The 24,467-nt window shown below is 36.1% G+C and overlaps 2 protein-coding genes and 3 long non-coding RNA genes across 7 annotated transcripts; 1 reads left to right on the top strand and 4 right to left on the bottom strand.

The window, feature by feature from the left end:
* Positions 1 to 234: 234 nt before the first annotated feature.
* LOC120336260 (CLK4-associating serine/arginine rich protein-like) lies at positions 235 to 9,036 on the bottom strand. 3 transcript variants are annotated; one of them, XM_078109996.1, is made up of 13 exons: positions 8,898 to 9,036; positions 7,522 to 8,291; positions 7,292 to 7,401; positions 6,696 to 6,821; positions 6,251 to 6,444; positions 4,404 to 4,690; positions 4,190 to 4,256; positions 3,702 to 3,819; positions 3,030 to 3,179; positions 2,311 to 2,412; positions 1,877 to 2,045; positions 1,342 to 1,460; positions 235 to 682 (listed from the first exon to the last, which is right to left on the bottom strand). In XM_078109996.1, the coding sequence occupies exons 2-13, from the start codon at positions 7,645 to 7,647 to the stop codon at positions 652 to 654; spliced, it is 1,599 nt and encodes a 532-aa protein (XP_077966122.1). In that variant the 5' UTR covers positions 7,648 to 8,291; positions 8,898 to 9,036; the 3' UTR covers positions 235 to 651. The 3 variants fall into 3 exon arrangements, with proteins under 3 accessions (XP_077966122.1, XP_077966123.1, XP_039259827.2); XM_078109997.1 differs by lacking the exon at positions 8,898 to 9,036 and adding an exon at positions 8,587 to 8,826; XM_039403893.2 differs by lacking the exon at positions 8,898 to 9,036 and having other exon boundaries at positions 3,702 to 3,816; positions 7,522 to 8,547.
* A 4,078-nt stretch (positions 9,037 to 13,114) lies between these two features.
* On the bottom strand, positions 13,115 to 13,880 carry LOC120335649 (large ribosomal subunit protein eL15-like). The gene has a single exon (XM_039403211.2). It carries the CDS (start codon positions 13,790 to 13,792, stop codon positions 13,178 to 13,180), a length of 615 nt encoding a protein of 204 aa, XP_039259145.2. The 5' UTR covers positions 13,793 to 13,880; the 3' UTR covers positions 13,115 to 13,177.
* A 1,254-nt stretch (positions 13,881 to 15,134) lies between these two features.
* LOC144415680 (uncharacterized) lies at positions 15,135 to 17,125 on the top strand. The gene is made up of 2 exons (XR_013471578.1): positions 15,135 to 15,469; positions 16,583 to 17,125. It is a non-coding gene; the product is annotated as an uncharacterized LOC144415680 (long non-coding RNA).
* Positions 17,126 to 17,262: 137 nt separating this feature from the next.
* Positions 17,263 to 18,870, bottom strand: LOC144415664 (uncharacterized). The gene is made up of 2 exons (XR_013471562.1): positions 18,546 to 18,870; positions 17,263 to 17,827 (listed from the first exon to the last, which is right to left on the bottom strand). It is a non-coding gene; the product is annotated as an uncharacterized LOC144415664 (long non-coding RNA).
* Positions 18,871 to 19,838: 968 nt separating this feature from the next.
* LOC120335334 (uncharacterized) lies at positions 19,839 to 22,473 on the bottom strand. The gene is made up of 3 exons (XR_013474338.1): positions 22,414 to 22,473; positions 21,785 to 21,920; positions 19,839 to 21,203 (listed from the first exon to the last, which is right to left on the bottom strand). It is a non-coding gene; the product is annotated as an uncharacterized LOC120335334 (long non-coding RNA).
* Positions 22,474 to 24,467: the final 1,994 nt, after the last annotated feature.

Raw genomic sequence — 24,467 nt, 5'->3', positions numbered from 1 at the left:
GGATTATTGGGCTATCAACTTGAGTAACTAAAAACAGAATAAAACTTGTTCAATATTTGCTACAGAAGGCATTGCTATTTTAATCTTTATCTTTATAACAATCATAACTTATGAAGGTGAATAATCAAGAGACAATATAAGTGTAACTTTGTACACAACTACGAAGTAGGCACATACAAAACGATTTGAAAATTTCCAATAACTAGAATTCGAAGGACTACGTTTTTTCTGACCAAATTATTGCAATAAAATTCGAGTTGCACCAATGGTTTCTCTATGAAATTTCCTGCCAAAGGAAACCTCAGATTTTGCAGTCTAAAATCGTTTTTCTGACTTGGAGGGCTCAAATCAGTTAACCCAGTATCGACTACTCATCTATATGGTGTCAGCAAATCCCCATTCTTGTATGCATTTTAACTTCTCCATCAATATTTGGTTCCAGTTGACAGCGCACAAACTTGCTTGGAGATAAAAATAACTGCACATACTGTAGGGGAAAATTGAATTCGATTGTCATATCTTGAAACCATTTCAGATCCAAAAGCAGTTTATGGTCTACTCCATTGCGTTTCTGAGTGATAGCAAACATTAAAGTATGCATGCTCCTCAATTTCGCTGATAATTCTTGACATGGCCAATAAAAGCATCGAGTCAGTGGTAAGGTGAGTCCGTATATTCACGTCTGAAATAACCAAAAAGGTAAACTTACATAATGAAAAACAAAGTAATACAAGTACCTGACCGCATGGTCGTATCACTCCTTCCAGTCTATACCGATAGCCATTATTTATTTATTATTATGACTGTTTTTTTCTGGTTGACGAAATAAATCTCTCTCTCATACATAAAGCTGTTTAAAATTACAGCTATTTTGGTAGTATGTACCGGTAAGTACAAAGTTATTACAACTAAGCAAAATAATGATTGTGCTGCAATTAAGCCATTTCAAAACCATACAGTACAAAACTTAACAATGCTTAGAACTGAATGAATGAAAGAAACATAATCATATAGGGCTGGGCATTTCGAATCGAATAGTTATGCTGGGCATTTCAAACCGCCGCCATATTGTTTTTTGACATGTGACTCTTTTATTTCTTGTGAGGTATTGATGAAACATGTTTCTTGTTGTGTGTGAACGCTCAGCAAACTGTCTGAAGGACGAATTCTATGTTTTCAGTAATTTAAGTGCTTGGAGGATCATCATAATCAAAAAGCCACATACATATGAATATATTCCAAATATTCAAGATTCGCTTCGAAAAAAATATATGATTCAATTCTGAAATGATCAGATATTCGAAAATGCCCAGCCCTAATCATTTATGTGTGCGAAGGCACCTTTCACCAGCCCGCTGTCTCATTTTTCTTGACATTTCTCGGATATCATCATCTCTCTCCATCACTTCTTGTTGTTTAATTATTCGCTTTTCATTGTCAGCATTGCGGTCCACTTTTAACTGAACAGATAATGCAAATCCATTATAATATTGAATGAGATATTGGGAATATAAGCTTGGCAGGATGTGGAAATATTAGAAAATGGAATAGTGGTATTTCCAACGTCATTTGTAGTATTTTTTGTCCTAATGGAGTGAATTATGCATAAAACGAAGTTGAGGGTGAACCATGAATATTAATGTAAAATATTGATAAAAAACAATTATTCACAGGCAATCTTCTGGCAAAAATAAAAATTTCCATAAATTTTTAGGTTTTTGAGTGCAAGTGTAATAAGTGTTGTGTAGCAGCAATATTACTCTACATATTCAATAACAGATATGACAATAAGTGTATGTTATTAGAATCCATAATTCAGTATCAATTTTGCTCAAGTGTAAATGATTAAAATGGCTGCATTGAATATAATAATTACCTGTTTGTTCAAAGCTCTTTGCATTCTAATTTTAAGTTTTTGTTGCGGAGTTAATTTCTGCAAAGCAGCTGCTTTTTCCTCAGCTGTTTTCGTTTTTGACAAGCTTTTCAAAATATTTTCGCTACTTTGTGAAGTTGAGCTTATATTCGCAACAGAGGAATAATTGGACCTTAACAAAAAAACTTATGAAAATCAATGGAAATATAAATCACTGTACAACACACAAGGACAACATATTCAAATAATAACCGAGAATTATTGTTGCTTCAAAAGTTTTATTAAAAATGGATTTTGTCAAATATGTAAGCACATGTAGCCAACCAGGCAATGTTTCATTTGTAGTCTGCACTCATCACCATGCAAGAATCAAACATACAAAAGTTTTCCCTATTCTGACTACTGATAACTATCATGGACATGCAAAGATGACAAACCTTTTTTGTTGCCTCGATCTTGACGTCCTATCTCTTGATCGTGATCTTGATCTCCTCCTTTCATATGATCTAGAACGAGATCTACGTGACCGACTCGAAGATCTGTGATGAAATGGGTGTTGAGATGAAAAAATTCCCATGTACATGTTCAAATAAGAATATTTCAATTTTGATGAAAATGAAATCAAGTCACACTGATTGCATGTGAGCCGAGGCAAGTATTTTTAAAATAGACCTCTTGAAAATTATGATTAAATGAAACCAGTGCAAGGCGAGTACCATCCAGGTAATACTTTATAGTAATTTTCTTTTAATTACACAAAACTCAATTGCATAACAGGTTGATTTGTCAAGATTTCATATTATCACACAAATATAGCAACTGCCAGTTCAAGCAAAGCCTAAAAAATCAATTTTCATTTTAGAAAATATTACCGGTAGTTTCTATATTGAAGAAGTATATTACGGTAAGTAGTATAAGAGAGCAATGCTCAAATATAAGGACATGAAGGCTATAAAGAAGTCGTATCAAATCTTTTACAGTACCACCAGTCGTCTTTTTTGTCAAAAAATTAGGTATATGTTATCACACGGCAGACTTTCAATTTTGTGGGAGTCATCATCGAAAAATTCCAAGCGAATCCCATAGAGCTCACAAAATTTTCAAAATAAATAAAGTAGTAGCACTCTAGCAGTTCATATTTGTTGTGAAAACTTACTTTCTATATCTTGGTGACCTTGATCGAGATCTTGATCTATTGCGTTCCGGAGAATGTGAATGAGATCTTCTTCTGTATTTTCTACTCCTTGTGTCAGCCTTACTTTTCTTTGGCTCCTTCGTGATGCTGTTGTTACTTTTGGGACAGTTTCTGAAAAACAATGATGAAATATTATTTGGTAAAAAAATACTACTAAAATCACCTAAATATGTGGAAATTTGCGAAGCACACATATTTCAAATAATATATGTATGCGCAGAAATAAAAATGGAATTAAACAAATCTTCTAGTCATGAATTCAGAATATTTTTGTAATCTATCATAACTATCTAAAACAGTCGTTCCCGAAGAATACCTCCCTTTGCCCATTTTGCAACTCTTAATACCACTCTCACTTTCATAAAAACTATGTGCAAGGTGCACTCTGTCATTTTCTCAGTTTGAATAGTTCAAAATTCATGCAAAAATATGTATTACAATAACCCTAATAAATAACTAAACCATATTAAATGAAAAACAAAGTAATATTTCTTCCCCAAGAACCACAAAATGCCTCCCAGTCTGGGAAAATTTGATTTAAAATAAATGCTAAATATCCGGCTTCATAAACTTTATGGTTTTAAATATCATTGTTGGATCAGTTGAAAGAGTAATGAACTAAAAATATCATACTTTCCCTGCTCTCCTCCAAAGGAAGTGATGTATTCAATATTACCCTTAGATTTTCTTTTAGATTTTTCATCTTCATCAGATGAATTAGAATTCGTACTTTCAGATGAACTGGCGTCTTCTAATAAAAATAATTGTGTTACAAAATGGAAGGGAAAGCATTCTCATTGAGCTGCATACAAAAATGCAGTCAATATCAACTTGAAGTGTTTTCTTTTGATCATTACTATAAGTTCACAGCGATGACTTGGAGTTGGGTTGCGCAAGATTAACTCCCTATCTTTCCTCTGTGCCTTTATGCTAGGGAATCCGTATCCGTGTACTGCAGGGATGCTGTAGCTGGAATAAACATGACTATTCTATCCAATTAGAGTCCAGCTGCCCACTAACATAAATGTATTTCTGTAACGTTTCGTCCGACCGACCGTTATGATTTACAGCAATATTTTTCAGTTTAGTTGTTTTTACAGAAAATTTGAACGTTGTCTTACCTGAACTTTCACTACTTGTACTGCTAGATTCTTGTTGCACATAACTCAATGCACTTATTTTTCTTCCCTACAAAACAATGAATATATTCTGATAGCCAAATTTCAAAACAATAAAATATAGGTTATTATGAAGCAGAGTTAAAGAATCAAAATGTAATGGCAGTTAATCTACATAAAGTAAAGCAGAAGATTCAATTTTTTACACAGTACAAACCTTCAGTCTTTCATCTTTTAGGAGTTTGCGTTCCCTCCTAGATTTTCTTCCGGAAAATTTTTGCTTCTCACTTTCAAGTGCTTTTGCTGCTCCAATTTTATCTATATAATCTTGATCATCTAGTAAACAATCACCAAATCCTCCTCGCCGGAGACTGTAGCTTTTAACACCAATATCATCAAGAGCCGTTATTGCTTCCATACTAATCTCGGAAAGTGGTGGAATTTCTTCCAATTCTGCAGTGATGTCAAAATCATCCTTATCATCATCTTCTTCTTCTTCATCATCTATTAAAATGTAAAAAGGTCATTTCTATAAATAAAAAACATGGTACTAATAGAACACAACTGATCAACTTTATCCCCATTACATTGGCTTTATGTCTACATTGAAGTAAGTTAATTATTTATGTATGTGAGTGAGTGAGAGGGATCTATAATTCGTCACCGATGATGGCAACAAATAAACTAAGGTGGTTTTGGCAGGAATTAACTGCACCTACAACTCAATGTCTGCCACAAGAACATTTTAGAGAGCAGTCTTTGTTGATGTGATTAAGGATTTTCTTTAGTGGTTTTCAATAATGTCAGTCCATAAACATAATTTTACATAATGGATATTGCAGTGTCCAAAAAATATAATAAAGTTGTCATAAAACTATGTACATTTGCTTACCCACGACATAAAATTGTCATTACTGATTTTATTAGAATAAATATGACTTCAAATAAATAAAACAATTCAGACAGTATGTTGAGAACTTGAGGGTGAAGAATATTTATCCACCTAGAATTCTAGCACATGAAAAACTGAAATCCCAGTGTAGAAAAAGAGCACAACCTTTTTACAAGTTATATTCTATATATATTTGTAGTTCAAAATGACTGTTTGACATTATAATGATCTGAAATAAATTAAAATCACAGGTTGTATGATTCGATCAACCATTTTTTCTGTAAATAATACATTCTATTTTAATGCAAAACTAACTTGGTTAGATTGGTTAGGATGTTGCTTTCATTTCACTGTATTTTCAATGCCACACAAGAATAAATTATCTTCCTCTTGAGAATTTTTTATATAATGTATACTACAGTGTCACTTTGACCAACTCTTTTGTACCAAAGCATTGGAACAAGTTGGACACGCCACACAATTAACTTAGTTTGTTTCAAGCATGTATTTCACATATAAAGAAGCTATCTGGCTCGAACCCATAACCTAACAATCAATATACTGAGTTCTCGATCATTCTGCCACTGATAACATGCCGCGCTAATGTGAGAATGGGAATTACATTTCAATTGTTCTTCTCCCAGATTCAAGCAATGTTTAAATTTCCTCAATATTAGATGATTCACCCACATGATATTGTTGAGTAAATATTTAAAAAGCAAACGTAATTCTAGTGGGACGGTGGCAGCCTGGAAGCAATTTTCTTAACTAGGAATATGAATTTATACTGAAAACAAATGATCTTATTGAATACATTCAGTCATCGCCCTTATGCTATATCGTTGGTCGGACATACAATTTATTAGTTGCTTGTAATAGCTTCCCCAAAGATTGATTGACTGTCCAATATTTACAAGCAAGAATCAAAAGGTAGGTTTCACAAATATTATAGGAATAACAATTGCTGAGGGGTCATTTGATATTGAACATGACTTTTGTAAACTAAATTTGAAGATGTGAGCGATGATGATCATTATCAGTGGAATGCTTACAGTTTTTTTTGCTAAAATCAAAGTCACATGCCTCAATGAGAGGTAGGAATATCACCAGTGAATAGTTGCAAGGGCCACTTGAGCACTAGGAACAAAAATAAATTTACTTAATCACCCCACCATCTCCGGCTTTTCGTTTCGAGATGGAATCACTCGAGTTGTTCTTATCCACTTCATAATTATATCCAATGGTAGCTCGACCCTGCGCCAAAATCTGTTTCTGTGCTTCAGCACTTTGCTTCTGTTCTGCAGCAATCTCGGGAAACTGTTCCTCAATATAAATTTGTCGAAGATGTTGATGCTCCGAAACACGTCTAAAAACATGATTCATAGCTTGATATCTTGCCTGTATTAGGAGCTATAAAAATGAATTTTCTGTCTGAATGATGATGATATTGGATCGATTGATCATCATTTGCTAATTCAGAGCCCACCATCTACTTACATATCATAAAACACTAAAGAAAAACGAAGGATTTGAAAAGCAAACAGCCAGAAACAGTGAGAGATATTGAATCCGTACACAGGTTGTTGTTTCTACTACTATAATCACAATTTTACACACTTGTATTCATTCCAAATTAACACCCTGTAACGTTCAAAATTGCATTTTATTTCTTCTTCTGTGACCAATTCATCAGATTCCTTCTTTGTAGGTATATAATAATCTAAATGTGTACGAACATCAAATCTGAATGGAAAGAGAGAAAAAACAGCGTCACAAATAGATCAAAATGTATTTGCATTGCAGATTACTTCACTCAAGGTGTTAGAAATTGTATCGGCAATGCCAAACCAGAAAGATTCTGGTCCCTCCTAATAATAGTACCTACTTACATATCATTAGATATCAGGGGCTGCTTGAACAGGGCTTGTTAGGAGTGAAAGGCATGACCAAGCATCATATAAAAAAATTATAACTATACACATTTCATAATGGCACAATATTAAACCTTGAACAGTCTATCACCCCATCTAATATGCAACATAGAGTTCTTATAAACTGTAATTGGCAGCAATTATATGAAAACGATTAAATTAAAAATTTAATGTGATTTAAAAATCTAGATGACCTAAATTACTGTTTCAGTGAAATTTGCTTCTACAAGAAATACGAATAATAATGTACTGAATGATGTCGAAGAATGCCAAAATAGACACCTGTCAATCATATTGCTGCTATCTCCCTGCCATGGCATCATATGATGATTATTGTCTGCTTCCACTGCAACTGTTCCATCCAAGTGAATTTTCGCCTTGCGGCCATGAACCTGAATTGAGAATTTCAACATTATAATCTAACTGGCTAAATAATGAGCAGCAGTGTTGACCCAAGATAAAAAATGTTTTATATAATATATGCAGATATAACACAATGGTAGAAAGCACACCTGAAGAAATTTTGTTGGATCTTGCTTTATTCTTTCATAGTATTCATGTCTTCTTTCAGATCTTTTTTTGTGATCAACTATAAATTTTCTTATTTTTTTTTCCTGTCGTCGAGCTTCATGCCACATTTTGAATAATAAATTCCACAGTCACTGAATAGCGACCATCTATGGCAGTATGGACCGATTACAGAATTATTACTGAAATTGTACGAAATTCACATATTCAATCGAATGAACACTTATAGTAGCCTAATTGCAATGTATGGATAAATTATTAATGTGTAGCACCCTAGTATGAATAACAAAACAAGACACAAATTCAGATGGAAAATATTTTGAAAATTGATTCTTTCCTATTGACAGACTCAGAGACTGTTACGGTATTTCTGTATTTCTCAACCTGATTTCTAAATCAAATTGTTAGGGTATGATACCGTCCAGCGTTAACCATTTTACAGTTTTAAGAAAACCAGGTCTGCACAGCTGCAACTTTATTTGATCAATTCCGGCTCATATAAATGCCATTTAAGTATGGTATGAGGTTCAGCTTCTAAAAACGTTGCTAACTGTAATACCGCAGCTCTTGAGTTACATGTAATATCTACAGCGTTGTATGGCCTCACTGCAATTGTTTTGATATGAGTTTTCGTCAAGCATTTTAAAACAATGCTTTTAGCAGCATTTCTAATTCCTTCGTCAAATTGTTCGTCTTTCGAAAATTGAATATGTAAACAATGTGGTCTTCGTATCTTTCCAACTCTTTCATCTCTCTGCGATGGAATATTACCAGAACGATTATTCAAAATCTCAGAGTACGAAGATGTCATGTCTCTACGCCTTTCCGCGTACGAACAGGCGAACGATTGGTTACGGGTATGCAACCTATAACAGCAGACTATCGCCACAAAGTGCGAATTTTTTAATTTTGATGACGTCATCGCACGAGGAAACAAAATTTTTTGAAATAAATAAAAGTAATAGCCAACTAGCGAAAATCACAATCTTTAACCACTAAACATTTTAAAATAATTGGTCTAGTAATTAGTGAGAAGAGAACCCACGTACATTTGCAACGTAAACGACACCCAGCATATTTGAACCTCCATTGAGACCGCCGTCGGGTGCGGACGTAAAATATCAACGGTGGAATACTGGGGTAGGAAATATTTGGACGAAAACATGGAAATTAGACGAATATAAACCCTACTGAGAAGATACATACAAACTTAAGTCAAAACGATGTTGTCGGATACAGTACTGATACGATATGGATCAGTTCGCATCAGATCATGGAAAACTGGTCGAAGCTGGGAAAAACATGAACAGTCAAATGTAACGAATATTTGAAGGTAGATTGCCTTAAAAAGACTACTTACACTAAGCACATGAATTTTGATTAAAACTGAAGTTGTAACGCCAGGGCAATGCTCTTGTCATATTTCACTTCGTTTGTTGTTGTTGGACACGTAGTGGACATAACGATCGTTTCAATATTATGTTGTTGTTGTTGTTGTTCTTGTTCTTTGACACGTTTTTAAAAAGTCACTTTTCTCTTCGAATACTGGACCAATTGCTTTGAAATTTTCAGTGGTTAAAGATTATTTTTTTTGCTAGAAGGCTATTACTTTTATTTATTTCAAAATTTTGCGTGAATTCTATGAAATTTGATATTTCGTCTAAAATTTTGCTGTATTATTTTTTATCCATGGGAACACTGATTTTAGTCAGTGTCATGACTGGCTGTACGTTTTGATTCTGCAAAATTCTTGCTACTGGAAATTCAGAACTTTTTTGAGGGTACCGGTAGCGTCAAAGGTAAGGACTGATTCGCTCTGGTCTAACGTGTCCATATATATATTGTGCGTAGCTCTCTTGTTTTCTTTTATGGTGCTTTTATCCTTGTTGTTTATCGTCCGGTAGACTATTAGTTGAGTGCGTTTGTAATCAAATCAATTACCACATACCGGTATTGCGCACTGCTTGTTTGTTTATGTTCTACAATTCTCGTTTTTTATATGTACAGATATAGTAGAAATTACACTCCTTAATAAAACTCCACATCCACACCCAAGTATTTACGCCCGAATTATCTTTCGTGTTCCTTTTTTTTTCAATTTACTTCAATGTGTTGTTTGCCACATCCTCAGCCAAGTATTTACGCCCGAGCCCGAATTATCTTCCGTGTTCCTTTTTTTAATTTATTTCAATGTGTTGTTTGCTGTTTGGGGTAAGTGGGCACGTGCACCAGCACGTCTTGAATCTTTTTTAGATTTTCCCCATTTTCCTGATTTTCCGTACATTTGTTTGTTTTTCCATGTATTGTTTTGTTGTATTGGAAAATCGAAATAAACACTTACACTCCATACATTTCTGGACTCCAGACATTAGAGTTAGACGTCTATAACCATGAAATCTGCAACCGTACATATTAACATGCATGAACATTTGCACCAGTCGTCATTCTCAATTGCGACACCGCCACACGAAATGTAGCCTACACATGGATCATTTTGTTTTTTTACTATTATGTTGTTGTTGATCATCATCTTGTTTTTGGACACAAAGTGGTCTTCTAGCAAAAAATACAATCTTTAACCACTGGAAATTTCAAAGTAATTGATCCAGTAGTTTAAGGTTTAATCCACCTGTATTTGGAAAGCAAACTGTAATAGAGTCGCAACAAACTAGAATTCGCGTGCAGTGAAAACACCGATACTGAGTTGAGTGTTCATGGAAGCAAATATACGTGGGTGCAAATGTCTGTGTGTGCAAATGTACGTGGGTGCAAGTGTCCTGTGGGTGAAAATGTACGTGGGTGCAAATGCACGTGGATGCAAACATACGCGGGTGCAAATGTACAGGGGTGCAAATGTTTATGGGTGCAAATGTACATGTGTGCAAACGTTCGTGGGTGTGAATGTTCATGGGTGCAATGTACGTGGGTGAAAATGTACATGGGTGCGAATGTCCGCGGGTGCTAAAATCTATGAGTGCGAAAGTATGCAGGTGCAAATGTATGGGTGAAAATGTACGCGGGTGCAAATGTGCTGTCACCATACTGAGCATCTAAAATGTCAACAAGGTAGCCAAGTTTCAAAATAAAGAAAAGCATTCCTCAAGAAAGTGACAAAACTTGACAAACTCAAAATTTCCTCTGGGAAGCCGTAATCGATTGGCAACGTAACTGGGGCTTTGTAGATTTGTTTTCGAAATGGCGAAGAGACGCAAACGTTTTTTACAGTGCGCGGGGGCGACTGTATTTGTTATATATCCTGTGTAACTACGGATCTAATAGCAATCAATCAGCTGTATCGCGGTAAAAGCTTTTCGGGTTTCGAAATTATTAACATCAGGGACAAATATTTTAAGCACATTGGATGTTACGGGAAGAATATCCTTATATTTAATTCAATGTATTCATGATAATTAAAAGCACTTGTCCTATAGGTAGGGTTACCATATTTTTGTGACCTCAGAGCGGGACGCCTCCAAAGACCATAGCTGTGATTTTTTTTCTGCTTCAAATTTATCGATTTCACATTTAGGGCCTACATTTAAAACCATCCCGGCTGTCTTCCTTGACCATATTGTCATGGAGAGTTCATGGGCTGTCTGTCTGAATATCGGTTTCAGTTTGAAAAATAGAAAGAAATTAACGTTAACGTTAAGCACCCCTTTGGCGTACGGGGTTTACACGGGTGACCGTACATTTTAACCCATGTGTATATCCGCGGGTGCCAACACCCATGGGTTAGGTTAGTATGGATTCAAATATCCGTTAAACAAAAAAAAATTGATAGGTGCAATAGTATGCAGGTGCAATCGTCGTGGGTTCAAATGTAATGGAACCCTTACACGTAACAAATTTTAGCAAAACAACGAAACAAACAAAACCACGCATCCGCCTTCAGATAGGCTGTAAGTAGATAGGATAACGGTACGCTACACAGCAACAACAGTATCGAGAACATGACAATTCAATTGCTATTGTTCTCGTATTATGCTGACTGACTGGACGCCAAATCGGGACTTTTGGCTGACCGGTCGGGACGCCGGGACAAAACGTTAAAAAGTGGGACTGTCCCGCCTAAAACGGGACGTACGGTAAGCCTACCTATAGAAATCATTCTATAGCCCATCCATTTTTAGATTTGTCTTACTGATAAGAAACATTATCGTCAAAATCTCAAAAGAAAGTTGGTTTTCTTGATGAAATATTATAATTTGTTCTAGAATTTTGACAAATTCCTGAAAATCCTTTTGAGAAATAATAATATAATGCTCATATTGTACCACAATAGATGGAGACAGCAAATTTAGTTGCCCCAGCTCCTAATCATAGATTTTTGACACTTGATAATTAATACACATAATTGAATCTACCCTCTTCAACCTATTCATTTTAAGCCAGCTCTTCAGTGTTGGTAACAATGATATTTTTTGGTTGTGCATATCGAGTGACAACTGTGCAACAGTCCTATTGTCTGCATTCTTGAATTAAAATAAAGTATTGAAACTATGAGGCAACAAGAAGCATCGCTGGAAAATTTTGCTAGGTGCAACATATGGCAGAGGGCATAACATGTTCATTATGTTTACACCAAATTTCTAATTCTCGACAACTAATTACATTACTATGTCACATAAACCACTGAATTATTGAAGTTTGGTATACCTATGTCTGGCCTTCTAACACATTATTTTTTCTGTTATTTCCTAATAACTGAAATCTCAATTTAACTAAAGATTAAAATAAATATAAAAATAATATGCATTGAAATGTTCCTGATCTAAAAATATTAAGCAAATGATCAATTTTTCGTGTGTTGATTATCAAATACTATTTACGGTATGTATAAACGTTATGTCAAACCATTTGAGATATGTTTCTGTTGCAGATTTCAGATTCTCTGGTCATCACAGTTCGATATAAAAACAATTTTGAATTCCAAAGCCCTTTTATTTAATTTAATGTAACAATAATATTTTCTCACTACATCCTGTTAGTTTTCAGTGCTATCGTTTGCTTTATAAGATTTTGAATACATGATTTTGCAGTAGATCAAGGACTAAGATTTTTCAAAATTATTTACAAATGTAAAATTCTTGCAAATTAGAGCTGTTGATGCATGTACATCCTTAATCATTGGTATCTTTTTGCTCGAAAACTGGCCAGAGAAATTTTATTCACAAGACTCATTAAAAATAGGATCCAAGATTACTGATATTTCAAAATAATAAAATTTCATGATAAAAAACATAAGTGGGAATGGAGATTTTTTTATTACTGTACAATTTTATGGGGAGATTGTTTATAGACTAATAGGAAACTTCTTATAGTGCATCTCTGACAGATGAAATCTCAGTTTATCAAATCCATTAATAAACTATGGTATAGTAAGCTAAGTTAACTCCTAACCTCATGCTTGGATTACTGAGCAAGTATAATATTTAATACACTATTATTTTTAACCATAGTAACCACCTGCGCTAATGAACATATCATAAGTTCAAACCAACTTACTAACGATCTCGAATTGTAATCTATTCAAACCTGTAGTTGATCAGACATTTTGAACAATGAACACAAATATCATGTATGGTATCTCTGTATTTTGACACAAGATGGTAAAATATACATTGAGATCTGGAGGCTCTAACGTTTCCTTCTCATTTGAACAGTATTCCTTCTTAACCATGATGCTCGAATAGATCCACCTTTAGTTTTGTTGAACCTATGGCCCTTGCCAAGGCCACGACTCATGCGGCTCGCAGATGTCAATCCACGTAGTTCCCGATGTTTCATGACGGATTTACATATCCAGTTCATGCTGGGATCTCGTCGAATTACTTTGTGCATTGGATCAATCATAATGACTTCAAAATATTTGTAAGTTGAATCCTCAGCCACCCAGTAGCTGTTCAATACACGAAGCGCTCCACAATGACGCCCAGCACGACCTTCTGCTACGCTCTGGAGAGACCGAGCAAACTTGAGCTGATTCACACCATGATGAACAGGCTTTCCATAAGTTGCTCCTTTTGGTACAGGCCTCTTTCTACCCCCTCGGCGAACACGTACACGGTAGATAACAAATCCCTGCTTTGCCTTGTAGCCAAGTTTATGTGCTTTTTCTGGGCGAGTGGGTCTTGGTGCTCTGTGAACGGCTGAAAGCTGTCTGAAATGCCAAGATCTAATGCGAAGAAGATAACGCATGACATCTGATTGCTTTTTGCGCCATACCTCGTTCATATACTTATATGCCCCCATGATATTGCAAAAACAGCTCAACAATATCGCTAATAAAAATTACGCGAGGCACGGGAAGGCCAACACGTTGAGAAAGGCCGACATAGCCAACCTGCCACCTAGTGACAGCTCGATGCTATCGCCATGTTGCCAGCTCCAGGCCTGAAAAACACAAAAATGGAGCGAGCGAAGGATGCCATATCTTGATCCTATGTATTTGACACGTAAGTGGACCTACGGATCGTTTTAACATTATGTTGTTGTTCTTCATCCTATTTTTGTTCTTTGTCACAGAAAAAAACGAACGCCTTTCTCTTTGATTACTGGACCAATTGCTTTGAAATTTTCAGTGCTCAAAGATTAAATTTTCGCTAGAAGGCTATTACTTTTATTCATTTCAAATATTCCGGTGAGTTGCATGCACAGAGATATATAAATAGAGTGCACTTCTCTCTCGTTTCCGCGGGATCATTTGAACGCTCTCTCGTTTTGACGCTATGCTTCCCATTTTTCCTAGTCGCGTAATGCATTTCTTATGGGATTTGACAGAAATCAATTTTTGCGTCAATTTTTCTCACATATTCTCCTGATCATGACTCGTTTCTAATTATATATCAAACGCCAATATATCCCAGACCAACATACAGGGCTAATTTTGGCAGTTTTATAAATTTGCTCAAGTTGTGTTTAATAATATAGCCAACGTATCAGTCTAAACTAAAGCAAACAAAAACGACCACAGAACATTAGCCAAGATGGCTTATCGGAATCGCTTTCCCGTTCACCTGTATTTGGCCATGTTTTACCGCAAGTATTTTGCGTGGCGATCTCAATATCATTGCGTGGACTGGTTCCGTAGTACCCGAGCTATGAATAAATATAAACAAAACTAAAGGGCGCTCTAGAAGTGTGTGTATCAATATGGAGGTAACTAATATAGTTCGCCTACTTCACACCAAGGTGTGTAAAGGGACCGAAGGACATATTCACTTGGCTAACACACACAGTACCCGAGATCGTAATAGAACTAAAATAAGAAAAATCGGAAAAAAGGTATGGCCTAACCCCAACCTGGTACACAGACTACGGGAGCTGCGCTTCGCACTTCACCCAAGATCAGGGTGAAAGTTTCCCCGTACGTGGAGGATATTGCATTTTTATGATATCAGACAAAAATAATTGTTTCCACTTATATCTATTGTGTAATCGCCTGAGCAATCAAATTTTTTTAAGAACGAGATCCACATCGGGCAACAAATTCCCAACTCGAATATAATTGTATTTGAATATCCACACAGTGTCGCATATACATCCATATGCGGCGCACTGGGTACTAAAATAGACGAAATACTGGCCAAAACCATATAGAGGACTTGCACGGGTCACGTGACATTGTTACTGGACGGCAATAAAACAAAAACGTCCATTTGGCTCCTGTCAGTTGCAAGTCGGATTATACGTTTGCGTTTTGTTTGGTTGTTGAAAATGGTTATTTCGTTGTTCTGTTGGCTGTACGTATAGTATAGACATGGACGAAATGGATCTTCAGTAATATTCCACTGATTTCAAAAGATCCTGAACGTCGCGCAATGTGGATATCATCTATTGCCTATTGCTGTATTGGCAGAACTGCTTGGTGTCAAGTCCAGAAGCCATCTTACTTGTGTTTCACTGTTTGCGGACAGCACTTCGTTGATGGTGAGTGACAATGTGGTGATAGTGTGCCGTTATCAATTTCTTTAAATATTCACAAGCTCCCTCATTTCAATGGAAAGCAGATGACAAACTACTGTTATCAGTAGGCCTAGGCGTGGGCCTACTTGCAGTTGCAGACTTGACTTGTGTAAGACAGTAAGGAATTAATAATCAATTGCTGTACTGCTGTAAGGTCTGACAGAAGGTATTGTTTCCTGATTAGCAGGTAATCTATTACTACTGTACTAGGTGTGAAAGGTTGAATAGATAACTAAAGTTTAACACCACTGGTCATGCAAAAAATAACCAGAATTCAATTTAATTCGCCATCTAGGAATACGCTCGCCACCGCATCTCTGATCACCCTGGTAGTTTCACAGGTTTCAATCCCATGCGGGGATAGTTATGTGCTAGAGGATTGCAGCTCCACTCCCACCGAGGGTGGTTCACATGGTCGCTGATCGGTTACGACCATTCCCCACCATCCAAGTCCATGCTTCTGAAAACAAATAACTGCCCCCCCCCCCAGATAAATCCTATCCTAATGGTGCTTGTACAACTGATTCAAAATGTCTTTTTATTGTCATTGGTAAAAAAGATATGCTACCCGGAATCAAATTCATTTACGACTAGTGGCTGTGGTGGGATATGGACATAAATTTTACCCGGGCTGGGCATTTCCATTCGAATCGAATAGTAAATTATTCGAATCGGTTCAGACTGGAATTTCGAATCGCCGCCATCTTGTTTTTATCTTTCCGCTAATGGTCGAGGTGAATTCCCCAATTTTTTTTTCATTGAAGTCATATTTTTTCAACGAAATTCTAACATATGACTATTTTCTGTAGTGAGTTATTGATAAAACGTGTTTGTTATTCTGTGTGAACGCTCAGTAATCTATCTGAGTGATTTATTCTATGTCTTCAGTAATTCATTTGTTGAGAGGACCAATTACTATGATAAAGTCGCTTACAATTTTATATTTTCAAGTATTCGAGATTCGATTCGAAAAAATTATTCGATTCGATTCTGAAATCGAAATGCCCAGCCCTAAATTTCACACTCCTTGATCGTTAGATTTTATGAAAACTCTTATCTGTATCCATTATCTTACAGATATGGGTGCGACCATGGAATAGATGGATGGCAAAGTATAAGTTGCAACAAGACCACAGTGGCACAAGACCTCAGCTTGCGTGACTTGATAATACATCCTCAGTATCCATTTATTGATGCTTATCGTAATGACAAAGTAACTTGTCATTACTGTGGATTGGTGGAGATAAAGTGTCCATTGTGCTTTAACGAAATCAACTTCAAGACGACCCTATCAAGAAAAAAAAATTGTTTCGGTGGGTCTGGTCGTGAAGGTTTCAGTCTAACGATGGACACCGATACTACAACCAGATACAGTTGCCAATGAAACTTAAGCGAGGCGTAATATTGCGACTTTGTGATCTGAAAGGAAATTCTGATGGGTAGCCAGCTAGCCGCAACCTTTTGTTTAAAGAATATTATGAGATACGACTTAAGAGTCTAAACTTTTATTTGAGAGGGGTGTAACCCAAGCTAATTTGCAAATAGTATTCATGGTACCAAATGTATCACACACTTTACAGTAATTATAAATTATATTTGAAAAATAAAGCACATCAAAAATGTATTTTCAAAAAACAATTTCTTTAGTCAAAAGGCACACTTGATTCGCAAAAATTTGTGAATGCGCACAGTACACCAATTTGTCTAATGTTTTGATTCCATAGGCAGGATGTTGTGGATCGGTGCTGCTCAGGATGGGATATTTTTGCCTCTAAATGCATATTATGTGTTTCACATGAATCCATCGTGCTCAGATTCGACTGTTTTCAAGGTCTGAAGGCTCCAACAGCCTTATTTTATGGGTACACAAGAGAATTTTCAGTGTGGCATGCATGGGTCAGTTGGAGTCACTAACCTCAAGATATCTATAAGCAAGGATAAGATAACCTGGAAGTAACATTCCATAATTTAGAGTAAAAAATGTATCTGCCTCCACAGCCCTTTCAAATGAAAGATATGATGCCTCGGGGGTAATTTCTATCAAATATTTTACAGTATTATGGTTCTAGTGAAAAGAGGTGTGGGCGTTTTTTTTTAAGTGTGGTAGGTCTAGTCGAAAGACACATTAAATGTTTATGCTAACAACTGCGAATTAATATTGCAACGCATACAAGTTAACAGAATTTGTTGAAATGGTCCTGCCTTTTTCCTTTCTTCAAAATCCTCCTTTTTCGAACTATTCTCTTCTTCTCTGGGGATGGCGAAAATTCAAATATCGATAGGACATGTAAGCAGCTGATAATGGGTTATCTTCCCTTTTTCCTGAAAATAAATTAAACACTAATCATCATTTGACAGTGCCAAGTTTGTGTATCAGATCAGTAATAAATTACCTGCTAACTACCAAAATAATCAGACAACACCTTCTGACCATTAATGAAGATTTCTTTCAATTTAAAACGCAACTATGCCTACCAATGTGGGTAGTTTTTAGGATAGAATTTATCTGTGGTTGGGGACAGATTGCAAGGTGCAACATCGTACGATTACCATTCTATGTCGGGATTAGTTAGCCAGTTATTTGTTTTAGAAGCATGGACTTGATGGTGGGGTATGTCGTAATCGCCCAGCGGTCGAGTGAACCACCCTCAGTGGGAGGAGCTGCAATCTCCTCGTCCCCTCGCACATAACTATCCCCGCATGGGATTGGGACCTGTGAAACTCCCATCTGCCCATGGGGATCAGAGATGCGGTGGCGAGCGTATTCTCAGATAGAGAATTCAATTAAATTCTGGTTATTTTTTGCATTAGCACTGGCATTAAACTTTAGTTATCTATTCAAATTTTCACAATTACTAATAGATTACCTGCTAACTAGGGAAACAATACCTTATGGCAATTATTGATTAATACCTTACACGAGTCAAGTCTGCAAGTAGGGCTAAGCCTACCAATAACAGTAGTTTGTCATCTGCTTTCCATTGAAATGAGGGAGCTTATGAATATTTAAAAAAATTGATAACGGCACATCATGACTCACCATCAACGAAGTGCTGTCCGCAAACAGTGAAACACGAGTAAGATGGCTTCTGGACTTGACACCAAGCAGTCCTGCCAATAGATGATATCCACATTGCGCGACGTTCCGGATCTTTTGAAAACAGTGGAATATAGCTGAAGTTCCATTTCGTTGTCTATACTATACGTACAGCCAGCGGAACAATACGAAATAACCATTTTCAACAGCCAAACAAAACGGAAACGTATAATCCGACTTGCAACTGACAGGAGCCAAATGGACGTTTTTGTTTTATTGCCGTCCAGTAACAAGGTCACGTGACCCGTGCAAGTCCTCTATACAACACGAAGAATCTTTGGTGGCATAAATGCCAAGATGGCGGCGATCAAATGATCCCGCGGCGAGACAACGCAAAACGAGAGAGAAGATCGTTCCATGTATTTCCAATTCAATGGTTGCATGGGATTCGTTTTTTGTGTGGTATGACGTCATCAAAATTTACCACTATGTGGCGTTACGTGTCATTATATTTGAGCATAGCTCTCTTGTTTGTTGTAATGGTTATATTCATATAAAATTCAAAAATATTTTTTTAATTGAATTTTAATTTCAAGTTTGTGAATCTGATGTAGTTTTAACGTGAAATTCCCTACGACAGAATCCTAATAGCCCTAAACAAATAATAAACAGTTTTAGAATTGAATCCCTCTCTTTGCCTATTTTGTAACTATTTATTTCTCCACCACTATGCCTAAAACTACTGTTTTAGTAAATTCAAAATGAGAGAGAGAGAGAGAGAATTTATTTTTCGTCCTAGCTGGTGTTATGCGCAGGTGAAACTCTGGCTTTTGTACAGTTTTAGTAGTTTATGATGTGTGCTTGAATGAGTATGATAGCAATATTGAAGAAATGATAAATATAGGTACTACTACAGCAAATGAAAAACGCTCCCCATTAACGACAAAATTCATCCTTGTTGAGGAATTTCACCCCGATTGGAAAACGTTGTTTTGAGCGAAGGAAAAAACTTCTTCAAAATGGGTTTATATCAGAAAACAGTTTACATATAAAAGGTACCGATTGTACCTTTTTCTTAAATCATGAATGCTTCCGAGTGCAACTCTAACCTAAACCTTGGCTGTATCCGGTACAAAAGTGTGTTCTCGTTAACTATACAGCCTTCCGATACAGTGACTACCGTCAGTAGATATTAAATGGTCGAATAACTTCAGAATGAGGTTCCAATATCTTTGCATCTACGTATATTTGCACCCGACCAATTGTTTTGAAACTTTGATTGGTTTAAGACTGAACAATTGTATATTTCGCTGAAAGATCATTATTTATATTTATTTTAAACAATTGGGGCCTCAATTGAATTCGTTTGTGTGGTGACGTAAACAAAATTACAAGTTGCGTGGCGGCTCCCCTTTCGCATAAGTTCAAATCTGTTGTCAGGTGCGCTACGGCACCGGGAGGCCACTGTGACAGATTTCACACCCTGACCATTTCGTGCTCCTATATTTGATCATCGTTTTATTGTGACAGGCGTCTAACACAGTAATAGGAGTTCGCGATCGCGCAATAATTCGTTTGGGAGCGGAAACGAATACGGCCTTCACGCTATCTGAAAAGTGTGTATTTTGCCCGGTAGTACATCATGTTTGCCAATCATTGCTCTAAGTCTATAGAAAATTTTCTCACTTCTGGTTTTGGCGTTAGACCACAGATTACGTCGGAATAGCTCATACCTAGATCAATCAGACTTTTGGGGGTCTTTACAACGATTCTTCCAAATGTTCTTAATTTAGGTCTATTACTGCTAACTGCTAAAAAGAGGAATATCAATTGAATAAACATCAATGACTCTGCAGAATAAATGACTTCGTTATGCAGAAGTTTAAAATGAGTAAATAATCATTAACGAAAATTGGGTACTCCAGTAGTATGTGTACCAGGTTAGGGTTAGGCCATAATTTTATTCTGATTTTCCTCAATTTAGTTCTATTACGAGTTCGGAGACTGTTTGTGTTATCCAAGGTAATATACCCCATTCCCATAAGTTTCAGTCCCTTTTATTAACAACTTGATGTAAAATAGGCGAAAAAATCAGTTACATCCATAAAGGTACACATACTTCCGGAGCACCAAAAATTGGCTAATTACTGACTTATGAAAGGTATTATAGTTCCACGTCTCGATATAAAATATACACAATTAGAAAAAATTAGATGGAATTAGATGGGGTAAATAGTCAATAATGACGTTTTCTAAAGTTTTAAATTACACGCAAGAGTAGTGAAAATACTTCTAGTTATTCAAATATTGCTTTGGAACATATCTTCTTTGCGAATGATGTAATGAAGAGCAGAATCGCGATTACAGGTTGCTGGTAAATTAATTCAGCATGAGTTTTTTTTTATTATGGAAGGACTTTTTTTTTATTTTATTCGAGCACACAGTTTCACTGACCAGTTCTTAAAATGAAATGTAAATGAAAACTTGAAAAAACATCATAATTTAAATCTATTTTTCATTTCTATTTCTTTTCCGGTTACAAACATTGACGTAAATTCTTTACCAAATTTATTTCAATCAGTAATTAAATGAATCCAGGTGGCCTTTATCCCCTTCTGCATAGCTCTTGACACTCGACGCACAACTTTGCAGCTTTTTTCTCTGTACAAAAAAGTTGTAAATTTTATACTTCTGTTATACATCAATGTCCACCGCTCTGACAATAATTATTCACCAATAAATAGCATCTATAAATTAAACGGATTGGTTTCGATTTTCAGATTTTTCTCGTCGCTGGGAGGTAGAAAGGTTATTGACACTTTGAATAAAACAAGTATAAAAATCAACGGATAAGAAGCAAAACGAAAAATTAGGATTTGCAAGGAAAGGAGAAACTGATTATGACTGAATGGTATTTTTGGAAGAAAAAGAAGCTTTCCGGTTATGGACAAACAAACACATAGAGGATATACTGATACGCTCATCGGGCTAAACTGTTGCCGTTGATTAAACGTGTGTCACTATAATAGTGTTCGGCATGACCGTTTGCAATTTGCCTCGTCCAGTAGGCCTAATTATATCTCATTTGGATATAACTGCACTGTTCGACGATATATCTAAAGCGCACTTCTTACTTTTTATCGATCATTGTGGTCGCAAGCAAAAATTGGATCTAGTAATAACTTTAAAAAGTTTCAATATCCCGCAGACAATGTTTAATTGAAATTTGCACTTAAACTTACTCCAGACACGAGGGAATGAACGGTTGTACACATAAGTCTTCTCAAACTTAGCACATCCAGTTTTGAACCCATGCTCTCCTTTTTCACATAACTTGAACTTTTTACAAAAAGAACGTTGCCTTCTCAGAATCCGTTTCTAAAAAAACGTGTGACCATTGTGAATGAAAAAATACAATTTTAAATTCAGATATTTTATATTCATTATTATTTTGAAAATCAATGGATGAAATAAAGGAAAACAAGTCAAGAAAAGTCACAAAAGCACACTCTCCATTTTATTATATTCTGCTTTCGTGGTCGCTACCAAACGTTTTGTTTTGTGGAGTTTTGGTGTAGACGTGCTTTATTAAATATTAAAATGCAAAATGAATTTACATGCAAAGGTGCATGGAAGCAAAGTCAAAGCTAAGTATAAAAATTGGTCACAAAAGAAGCGTGATCATTGATCATTTAAATTGTACTCTTTGCTTTCACGCTCAGTAAGGCTAACAGACAAATAACCACATAATTTCATTAAATTCTGCGTACAATTTGGGGAACTTCTAAGCAACAGCGAATTGGTATTTTCGAAAAATAAAGGCATGTATTGTGGGTGCTGTCTTGGTGGTTATTTAATATGTTGTACAAACCTCCAGATCTTTTTCATAATCAGGCTCAAAATCATCCTTGAATAAGGCGCCGAAAGCTGAAGCCGGAAGTTGAAGTTGAAATCGTGTAGTAAATCACATTCAACCCCCCATTATCAGTACCGACTTCGTGCTTGTTATTAGAATTTATTCGTTTGACAGTTGGGACAAGCTTCCTCGAAATTGTATAATATTCCGACCGACGTTTTGTTTTTTTGTATCTTTTCGTAGACACAATGGTGAGTAACATAATATGGCAGAGGCGCCAAAAGCTGAAGCCGACGATGGAAGTTGGAATCGTGTAGTAAATCACATTCAATCCCCCATTATCAGCACCGACTTCCAGCTTGTTATTAGAATTTTTTCATGTGACAAGCTTCCGCAAGAAAATTTCAAATTCATCGTTAGCAAAGTAGTTATCATGACGAAATAGTTCAGTGCTTTTTTTTAATTGTATTTTAATTTCAAGTTTGTGAATCTGATGTAGTTTTAACGTGAAATTCCCCACGACAGAATCTTAAAAGCCCTAAACCAGGGGTTCCCAACCTTTTTATCTCAATTTCCCACTTCCGATTAGGCTGAGTTGTTATTTCCCATTATATATGGACTTATTTAAAAAGAATAATTTTCCTGTCAAATATATGACTTTCTATGATAAAGGCTTGCAATTGGTGTAGAGGTTGGAACCCTGTGAGAACATTCATTGCGCCGTCTAGCATCCCAAGACAGAGACGATCCGTGTAAAGAAAATCAGTGTTATCCATCGAATAGAACAATTCAACGCTTAAAATTACAAAAAACGCATCAAAGTTTACATAACATTACACCGTCCATATCAATTCTGCTGTTTTGTTTTTTATATGATAGACCGGAAGTCTTAACCTATTTTTGAAAATGCGCATGGCTATTGGACAAGGAGATCCGATCATCTTTGACGGCGCAGACTTACTCGGCAGAATATCATCACCCTCCACGAGACAAAGTTTCATTTATGCCCCACTGATGTTATGGAACTTTGGGTTCTTGCTATTCGCAGGACATCTAGAAATGACGCAGTTGATATCACCTTTGAACTCATTTGAAATTGCCCATGTTGTCGAATCTTATCGTGCTTTTATTTTGCAATTTTTTTAGCAAACTGATAAGCAAATGGGTATATGAAATATGTTGCTCCATTTAATGGGGCTACATAGAACCATTGAAAATGGTCTTAGTGCAAAAAACGCATTGCGGCAGTTGCTCCAAATTTTCGTTAAAAACGTAAAACGTAGCCGATATGACTATGATCGTACTTCATTTTTACATAAGCCATTATCTTGTATTAACAATTTAGCCGAATGGAGGGACGGGTCAAATATTTGTTCATCATAGCGCGCGTGCTTACCCAAGACATTTGAATAAAAACTGTTCTCTTTTGCGGCTCTGCAACAAAAATCTTTTTGCGTAACGTTCAATTTAAAGCGTTGGTGCTCGCTCGAGACATGCCTGTGAGGTTGTTATCGGCCGACCAAAGGTCAAAATGAGTTGCGTAGCACGATCAGAATATCATGCCCAACAACGTGATATTTTACTAACGTTTTGATTAATTGAATGGGAATCTTTTTCCGCTTCATGGCATATATTGTGATTTTCATTGTGTAATACTTAATAATTGTGTTGTTGTGCGTACATTTTTAGAGGAGCATTCAATTTCCCACCTACAACCTCCAAATTTCCCACCGGTTGGGAACCACTGCCCTAAACAAATAATAAACAGTTTAAGAATTAAATCCCTCTCTTCGCCTATTTTGTAACCTATGAAAAGCCTAGGTACTACTACAGCAAATGAAAAACGCTCCCCATTAACTACAAAATTTATCCTTGTTGAGGAGTTTCACCCCGATTGGAAAACGTTGTTTTGAGCGAAGGAAAAAACATCTTCAAAATGGATTTATATCAGAAAACAGTATACATATAAAAGGTACCGATTGTACCTTTTTCTTAAATCATGAATGCTTTCGAGTGTAACTCTAACCTAAACCTTGGCTGTATCCGGTACAAAAATGTGTTATCGTTAA

This window comes from Styela clava, chromosome 2 (assembly GCF_964204865.1).
Source record: "Styela clava chromosome 2, kaStyClav1.hap1.2, whole genome shotgun sequence".
Classification (NCBI taxonomy): domain Eukaryota; kingdom Metazoa; phylum Chordata; class Ascidiacea; order Stolidobranchia; family Styelidae; genus Styela; species Styela clava.
Note: the sequence above shows the minus strand (reverse complement) of the source record. Positions and strands in the feature narration are given on the sequence as shown.